This window comes from Enoplosus armatus, chromosome 20, assembly GCF_043641665.1.
Source record: "Enoplosus armatus isolate fEnoArm2 chromosome 20, fEnoArm2.hap1, whole genome shotgun sequence".
Classification (NCBI taxonomy): Eukaryota; Metazoa; Chordata; class Actinopteri; order Centrarchiformes; family Enoplosidae; genus Enoplosus; species Enoplosus armatus.
The window spans coordinates 6,198,641-6,207,409 of NC_092199.1; the positions used below are offsets into that span (position 1 = coordinate 6,198,641).

At 40.1% G+C, this 8,769-nt stretch overlaps 2 protein-coding genes across 2 annotated transcripts; one reads left to right on the top strand and one right to left on the bottom strand.

Moving 5' to 3' along the window:
- Window positions 1-339: 339 nt before the first annotated feature.
- On the top strand, window positions 340-3,533 carry cript (cysteine-rich PDZ-binding protein). Its single transcript, XM_070927342.1, has 5 exons — window positions 340-456; window positions 665-730; window positions 1,381-1,435; window positions 1,609-1,712; window positions 3,084-3,533. The coding sequence occupies exons 1-5, from the start codon at window positions 441-443 to the stop codon at window positions 3,146-3,148; spliced, it is 306 nt and encodes a 101-aa protein (XP_070783443.1). The 5' UTR covers window positions 340-440; the 3' UTR covers window positions 3,149-3,533.
- Window positions 3,534-5,225: 1,692 nt separating this feature from the next.
- gch2 (GTP cyclohydrolase 2) lies at window positions 5,226-8,550 on the bottom strand. Its single transcript, XM_070927258.1, has 6 exons — window positions 8,253-8,550; window positions 7,451-7,560; window positions 7,094-7,149; window positions 6,472-6,503; window positions 6,266-6,350; window positions 5,226-5,355 (listed from the first exon to the last, which is right to left on the bottom strand). Exons 1-6 carry the CDS (start codon window positions 8,539-8,541, stop codon window positions 5,226-5,228), a joined length of 702 nt encoding a protein of 233 aa, XP_070783359.1. The 5' UTR covers window positions 8,542-8,550.
- Window positions 8,551-8,769: the final 219 nt, after the last annotated feature.

Sequence of the window (8,769 nt, forward strand, 5' to 3'; positions counted from 1 at the left end):
ATTTTTTAAGTAACACATGATGTATTTATTTTGCTCTCAAAGACTCTCATATCATGTACACCTAGAATTAGGACGTAACCAATAGAAGAGTAATTACCGCCTTCAGCTGACTTCTATTTTGAAGAAAAATTACGAGTCTGCAGCAAACAGGAAGTATTACTTTGTAGGTATCTTTACAGATGTGCCAAAGCCATCCTCTAGCCAATCACCGACGGCCAGGGACGTTTACCGGGACCTTCAGTGACGTGTGGTAGTATCAGCCAATGGAATTGAGATTGTTATGGTTTTTGACCAATCAATCTGTTGCGAATTCGAGAAAGGGGAAAAAAATGACCGGAAGTTTACAAACATTAACCCAGCAAGCTAAGATCTAGCTAGCATTTTTATTTTATTTTGACTAACCGTCGAAAAGTGTCGGATTTAACAGTCATAGCGGAACGATGGTTTGTGAAAAGTGTACGTATCACACTGTTCAGATGCTTTCTATCTTCAAATCTAACATACATTTGTGCTGTTAGCGAAGGCTGGAGATTATTCTAAAGCTAACGTTATGTTATGCTAACTATTGACATTAATCTCCTCATCGTTGTATTGGTTTATGGACAACGACCTTGCCCCTTAGACTTTAATCTAATAACGAATTTTGTGTAATGTGTTATTTCAGGCGAGAAGAAGCTTGGTAAAGTCATTACACCTGACACCTGGAAGGATGGAGCACGGAATACAACAGGTGAGGACACATTCAGTGAAAATTTGGTTTTGTCGGTAACTATTTCTATGTGCATAAACCGTAGCTAGTTCATATGTGATGGCTGCATTGGTGTCAGGTTTTAGAATTTATTTCACTCGACACCAACAAACACATAATGGCGGAGTGGCAAAGCCTACATACCCTAAGCTCTCTTCATAATATAAATCAGGCTGGAAATTACTGAGAAGCCATCTTTTCAAGGCCACTTTGTACGTGCTCTTCCATGTGATCAGTTTTAGGCTTGAAGAAAGAAATGTGTTTTTAACCATCAAACTCTTAAAAAGAAACAATATCAAATGTCGTACTGTCTCTTCTAAAACAGCTTCGTGTCTTTTAATCACTGAAAAATAATTCCACAAATACACTGCTTATTTTTCAATCAAGAGTTCAGATTTCCCAATTACATACACGTCATCAGTGTACTTGGGCTTCCACTATTTTCGTTATTATTGATCTGTTGATTAGTTTTTCAGTTAATTGATCTTATATTCCAAACATTGTCAGAAAATACCAAAAAAACATTTTATTCTATTTGTGATTTCTATCTTTCTTTTAATCGTGACATACTATAATGCTATGTTACTTAGATGATGATGTTTAATGGAGTTCCTTCTGCTTCTTTCACTCAGAGGGTGGTGGGCGTAAGCTGAATGAAAACAAGATCCTGACCTCTAAGAAAGCCAGGTTAGTGGCTCGCTAAAGCTCGACTTGAAATCAAAGTGTTATTTGACGTGATTCATCCCTTTGTTTGTGAGGGAATATCCCCCAGTATTCATAGTCTTTATCGTCAGGAAGTCACACAAAAGTACTCTATCATATTATCATTAACAATTAGCACATTCATTTGTCCCTCTCAGGTTTGACCCTTACAGCAAAACGGGCTTTGCTACCTGCAGGATCTGCAAGAGCTCAGTTCATCAGTCTGGATCACACTACTGTCAGGGCTGTGCATACAAGAAAGGTATAAACTCACTCACACTGGACTCCATACTGAGAAAAATTATGTTGCTCCAGTGCCATGTTATGGCTAAGACTCATGGAATCTTAGTTAGAATAACAACATGCCTGTATGTTACTGTCCAATATAGTTGTAGTGACCTGTTTAACAAAGAATATGGACAGGAAACCATATTATGATGTTTGAGATTTTTGCTCAGATTAAACAAACTTTCTGTGGGAAAATGCATTGTCTGACCAAGGCTAGTATAACAGAGACGAGTTTGAAAATGGGGCAGCGTCTTTATAGGGATGACTTCACACTGTTTCGTCACTGAGAATACCAGATTTTAGTCTGAAAATATCTGTGTCATCCCCGGTGACAAACAGATCACTTTCAATGGTTGTTCACCTAAATTGCAAATAAGAAAAATATGTCTTCTCATTTACCTTCTCTTGTATGTAGCAATGCAGATAGTTTTGTGTTAATGTGGCTAGGTTTTGAGACTTTTGTCTCTGAGATTTCAATGTCCCAGTTACCCTGTAAAATCCACACACCTCTCTGTGATCAGGTACTATTTCTTCAGTGGAAAGTAGTTCCAAAGAAAACTGATGACAGGGAGGTCTGTGGATTATCCAGATGAACAGGGACACTGTTTTTGGAAAGAGATGTTGTCGTTGAAGCTACAGTATCTGCATTGCTGGATACTACTAGAAGTAAGTGAAAAATACTCTTCAACATTAGTGAACAATATTGAGGAGTAGTCATGCATAAATCAAGCTGAACATTGATTCTGCTGACAGAATCAAGAGGTTCAGTTACATTTTATAGTTTTGTTTGAATGTAGTATGTTGGCTGGCACCAGCACAGTGTCTAATGAGTGATGAAATCCAAATAAATGGGCATTTCAAAAAGCAAATCTTGATGATCCTTGAAGCGTACAGTCTCAGCTGCAGAACATCAGGACAGATAAAGCTGCAGTGGGCACACAATAAACTGTATAAACAAGTGAAGGGCAGGTCCAAGTGCAGGGCAGAATGGCTTCATTACCGGATTGTTCCACAAACATGACAATGATGTTGGAGAACTCCAACAAACTGTCCCCAAATTTTACTTCACAACTGGTCATTTTGCAAATCATGCTGCTGTGTTTTCTTTCCAGGCACCCATTGGTTTCCATTCATTTTCACAGGGTTCAAAAATCTGTCAGCACACTATAGAAACTTACTGTTGTGCAAGTCAAGTATATTTCCTGTATAATGTCTCAGACAATCTGTACAATATGAGACTCCCTCTATCCTTAGACCCTTGGTTAGTTAGAAAAAAGCAAAAACGTTAATAGTGATAATTTTGTTTTTGCTTTTCTCTTTCTTTCCTCCCTTTTTGTCTCTCCAGGAATCTGTGCAATGTGTGGGAAGAAGGTTTTGGACACCAAGAACTACAAACAGACATCCGTGTGACAGCGTGCTGATCAGAGAACAGTTCTACGAGTGAATAACAGATGAGGATGAGACTGATGTGCATGTTTGTCCTCTTGTCACATTTTCAGTACATTGTCCTATACCTATAACGTTTAACTGTTTTTATTCCCACCTACGTGAAAGAGAGAGATTTGGAGGTGGCTTTGTCCTCTTATTTTATAATGCCACTGGAACTATTACAGTGGCCATACACAGGGAAGCATTGTTGCCTCCAAATTCCCCACCAGTTATCACCTGTTTCTCAAGTCGAGGCTTCTACATTTTGTTGTATATTTTAAATTCAATACTTTGACTTGGATTTTTTTGCTTTTTGAAATTGATTTCTGTGTGTAATATATCGATTTTTTTGAGTGAATTAAAGCATTCAGTGTGAGGACATTTGACAGGATTATTTTGTACCTCTGCCTGAAGCCATAAAGGGTACAATCTTAGCCTTTTACGCACAACATACCCGTGTTTGTCCTGTGTGCCTGTAATAATTGGTTTACTCTTACATAATCATATTTGGTTGCTGTCAGAGATAGAGGTTATAGTTCACAGGTTGTCTGACGAAAGGCTCCTCCTTTTGATATTTAAAGGCCTTGCTCTCCCTCAGGCCTTCAACCACACGTGCGCACACTTGCTTTTATGTCTCATTATTGATTTATGCTGCACCACAGTACAAAAACAGCACCAGTCACCAGCTAATGCAGGTAATATACAGCAGGTAATGTTTGGCTGTAGCAGATGAGCCAGATGTTCAAGCCAGTTTAGCAAGTAATACATCTGAAATAAAAAACAATCTACTTTGGTTAGAAGTGACTTCAACTATAACTGGTTATGTAATTCTGGATCCTCTAGTTTGCTTGTTATATCACTGCCCTTTTGCTCCTGTTGTTCTGTGCTGTGGTGCATTCAGGGACATTTGTATGATATCCCAGTTTATACCTGTTAAACAGCCAACTCCTAGAGCCTTCAATGCTCATGTCATGTGGATGATGTCCAACAGTGATGCAAAAATATATACGAGGATCAATTTAATAGCTGTGTCCCAAGTCCATACTACATACTAATAGTATACAGAATGCATTATATACTATATATACTGTTTCTGCAGTTTGTATACAAGAACTTCAGCTTTTTTTTACTAAATATGCAGATTTAAACTTTTTAGGAGGGCATTGTCTGTCTGTTGGTCATGTATGCATGTTAGCATCATCATTATGAGCATGTTAGCATGATGACATTACTATATAGCTCAAACCACTGCTGTGTCTAAGTACAGCCTCAGAACCACTAGCATGGCTGTAGACTTTGTCTTTAGTTACACTTAATCTTTCACTTTTCCACACTACATACTCAAAATCTATTAGAATTGGTTTGTAGTATGAAACTGAGACACAGTCAATGTTTCCTCAGCTGTTGTCTCTTATTAATGTACACAAAGAAAAGTTGACAACTTTCATAATGTTTCTGTCATTTTATTTAAGCAAGGAATCTCCAACATACATGTTACAGTGATCATTTATTCTACTCTTTGGACAACAGATATAATAATTTGTGTCTTAAAAATGTCATATATATTACAAAGACTTTATAAATGTATTTATAAATGACACACAGTTTGTTAAATTATTAAAATTAGTGGATTCTAAATATGATAATAAAGCAAGGAAAAGTTTAGGCATACCATTTTGCAAAAGCACCAATGAATTTCCCAATTTAAAAAAACCCAGAAAATCTTAAGTATGGTCACGTTACAACATTGCACTCAGGTTTCATACTTTATAACAACAATATTGCCATGTAAGGCTTTAAAATATCTACCGAAGGCACCAAGAATGCGAGTCTTATATTTCCTGTTATGTTCACAGTGATTTCAAATGATGGATTTCAGCAGCAGGACTGAAATCTATCAGGCTTCAGCGTATTGAGGTGAGCTCCAGAGTTGGCTTGGATCCTGCATCACACAGCAGCTTTATGTTTCCTGCTATTGGTTCGTGTGTTTGCTGCTATTCTAGAGTTTCTGTGTGCTACTGTATACAGAAGCTTGGGAGTGAATGGTGTATGACATTTCTTAGGCGTGATGTGAAAGAGTCAGGAACTCCTCCCGGGTTTTGGGGTCCTCTAGGTAAACTCCCAACATGGTGCTTGTCACTGTGCGGCTGTTCATCTTCTGGACGCCACGCATGACCATGCACATGTGCCTGCAAACACACACATAAACACACATGGCTCAGATTTGCAGCAGACATGCATTGAGGAAAGTCTTTGACCTAAAGAACGTGTTTAAAGGGAAACTCCACACATCAAAGTCTGTGTACAGGTATATGTGAAAAAAAGTTGTATAAAGTCAGTGTCAGTTGGGGCTGAAGACTACAAGTTTGAAAATTAGAAAAATCTGTCGGTGAGGAGTTACCAGCATTGACCTGTGTAGCCGCTCCTCAGCTCTGCTTGAGGCTACATTAGTAGGAGGGCAATGCTAAATCGGCGCATACTCTTTTAAAGTGAGACAATGCAACTTCTGTTGAGCACAAGTGACAGTGTGAGTGTAAGTGGACAAGAGTCATAAAGTTAGCGAACTGTCCATCATAGACAATCATTTAGCTTAGGTTTGCTAAAATTAGTTAATATCTAACAACCAAAAGCTTCTGCTACAACCAGACCAAGTACGGACTTTCAGCCTCTCACGAGAGTCTCCTTCTCTCCCTGACTATGATATTATCCATGATATAGAGTAAAAGGGAAAATAAGAGCACACAGATACATTACTTTCAACTAGATGGTGAATTAGAAAACAACATCGAAAAGCTAGGAGTACTATACTTGAATTGGCTCTGTTATTTTTCAATTTCCGTATAAAACTGCAGTGATGTGATGCAGTTTCAGATCAGTAACTAACAGATGTCCAATAAAGGGGTGTGTCGGTCTCGTGTATCCTCGCTCATGTCTCCTCAGAGCAGAAATAAGAGCATTGGAACAACCTTCATGATGGAGTGAGGAATTGGCTTTGAGGAAACGTGACCTTTTTACATTTTGCCTGTGAGGCATTAGGGCAGTTTTAAATCATACAGATGATGATAATGATGAAGGTGGTGTGTGTGTGTGTGTACTTACGCTGCTTCAATAACCACAGCTACACCTTTTGGCTGCAGGGCCTCTGCTATTCCCATGGCAATCTGCTTGGTCAGACGCTCTTGAACTTGAAAGAAACAAAATGTTAAAATGATAACACCAGACTTCATTCAAATTATTGGGTAAACTAGAAGAAAAGTGCTGTGATTGAAGCCTATTTATATTGCATAATATCTTTGGTCGCCCACCTTGAAGCCTCCGACTGAAAATCTCCACAATCCTGCAGAAACCAGAACACCGATTAAAGATCAGGCGTAATAATGATTAATCTTTTGATAAACACAGACTGGCATCAGTCCGTGACCCCCGGCCTCTTCTCTGGCCATCCAACTGTACAGGCCCTTCATCTGTGAATGATTCACCCTACAGAATATTCTGAATCTGTCGTGCAAGATTCAACAACAGCAAGTCTGTCTAAAAACCCAGTGACTCTGCTACTGTTATTCTGGCTTTGTATGTTCAGAGACGGTGTGATATTTTAGGAAAGGGAGAGAAGGAGACAGACAGAGAGGCTGTGAAAATAACTGCTGATTCCCACAGGACCGAAGGGATTTTCTCATGGCTCGAGAGCGGATAGAGTTTAGATTCGTGTCTGTGAGTGTGCTTGATGAGGGGACTAGATGATGGCCACTGGGCTTAGACTTAAGCCTCCAGGTCAATGCACTGAGATAACAGAAGAACGCAGCCAGCCGGCATTAACACCAGAAACATACAGCCAGAGTGACAGCAAAAAGAGTATGATATGAGTGAGTGAGTGAGTGTGTGTGTGTGTGTGTGTGTGTGTGTGTGTGTGTGTGTGTGCTGAATTACCTTGCCAACTTGCTCAGTCCCACCACTTTTTTGTTGGGAATGTACCCGATGTGAACCTGGAGAGAGGTGGCAGCCAGTGAGAGCCGAGGTGACATGATCAGAGCAAATGATTGTAATTATTAGCAATTAAATGCTGACCTTATAATGCTTAGAGACACACATCAGCTGACAAGCAGAAAACACAGGACAGTCCACATCCACAAGCTTGCACAAATACAGTGTTTCAGGTCACTTATTTGTTTTTAAGATCAATTTAATATCCGCTTTCAACCCAGAAACACTCCATGTGCATTGTCTTAAAATCCCTTATGACTGACACACACACACACACACACACACACACACACATAGACTTACCTTGCCAAAAAAGGGCACCAGGTGATGTTCGCACAGTGAAAACATGTCTATGTCCTTCACAATCACCATCTCATCATGATCTTCATCAAATATGGCGTTGTTTAAGATGTCTGGGGGCACACACATATACACACACTTTAAGAAATATCATCCACATAAATGTTAGAAAATAGAGAATAATGTCCATCAAGAGGACATCCTCAAATGTCCCATCAACTGTCCAAACCCCAAATATATTCAATATACAGTACTATCATAGAAAACCAGAAAATCTTCTCATTTGTGAAGCTGGAACTACTTAACGTTTGGCATTTTTTGCTGAAAAAATAACATAAAGGATTCATCGACTAACACAGTTGTTGCCACTCTATTTTCTGTAGATTGACTAACTGATTAATCAGCTAATTGTTGCAGCTCTAAACTCACGACATCTTTTATAGCTGCTGTAATCTAACACATGTAGGAATAATTATAGTCAGTAGCCCTGCCAAAAATGATACTTGACTACAAATGTTCACGTTTCTGGAAAGTATACTTTTTCGGTTGTATGTGTGTTGCTTCAAATCCTTAGAAACACCTTGACCAGATTAATGCAATCCAATGCTAATTTCACCAACACAAACTACCATGCATGACAGTGTGCAGGGGTTTTATATTTTCACTCAACATTTGATCTTTCTCATTTAATCGATAATAAGATAAGAAATAAGAAAGAGGGACCACATCACATTAATGGCTGTCTTATAATTAAACAAGAGCATCTTCCAGTGTAAAGCCCGCGGAGATGAACCTGTTGACTCACCGTCGATGGTCTCGTGGTAGCCCTTGGTGAGAAACTGCATGGCCTTGGCGGCGCGCAGCGGCGTGCGCAGCAGCCCCTGCCGGTCCGTGTCCTCCCCGAGCTCCCGCAGGATGCTGGAGTAGGCGGCCTCCAGCGCAGGTAAGCGGGACATGTCCTCGGCTTCTTTGCGGGACGTCTCGTGCTTGTGGTGCACGGCGGACTTCTTGGTGTCTACGATGAGGTCGCCGAAGTTGTTGCAGTGTAACTCCTCCTCGGCGTCGCTGACCTTCCTGTTGCAGTGGCCGTTCATGTCGGAGCGCTTCCTGACTCTTGAAGAAGAGAAGAAAAGATGAGAGAAGTCTGGAGGCTGAGTTACCCGGCAGGTCTGGTAGACTACCCCCGTTTCCCGGTGCGCACCGCGTTTATAAAGCCTAACACCGGCTGCCGCGTGCGCATCAGCTTCCCATTCGTCAAGGTGCCGCTTACGTCAAAATATTTTGGTTTCGTCAGCAGGGTTAAATGTGATCACAGAGTGCCC

Bases quoted from the DNA above. Each gene is read 5' to 3' on its own strand.
- cript (XM_070927342.1), top strand. The intron at 731-1,380 runs GTGAGGACACAT...TCTTTCACTCAG, and splicing joins TGGAGCACGGAATACAACAG to AGGGTGGTGGGCGTAAGCTG. The intron at 1,436-1,608 runs GTTAGTGGCTCG...TGTCCCTCTCAG, and splicing joins CTGACCTCTAAGAAAGCCAG to GTTTGACCCTTACAGCAAAA.
- gch2 (XM_070927258.1), bottom strand. From the start codon at position 8,541: ATGAACGGCCACTGCAACAGGAAGGTCAGCGACGCCGAGGAGGAGTTA. The intron at 6,504-7,093 runs GTAATTCAGCAC...TGGTTTCTGCAG, and splicing joins GGACTGAGCAAGTTGGCAAG to GATTGTGGAGATTTTCAGTC. The intron at 5,356-6,265 runs GTAAGTACACAC...GTGTGTTTGCAG, and splicing joins GCTGTGGTTATTGAAGCAGC to GCACATGTGCATGGTCATGC.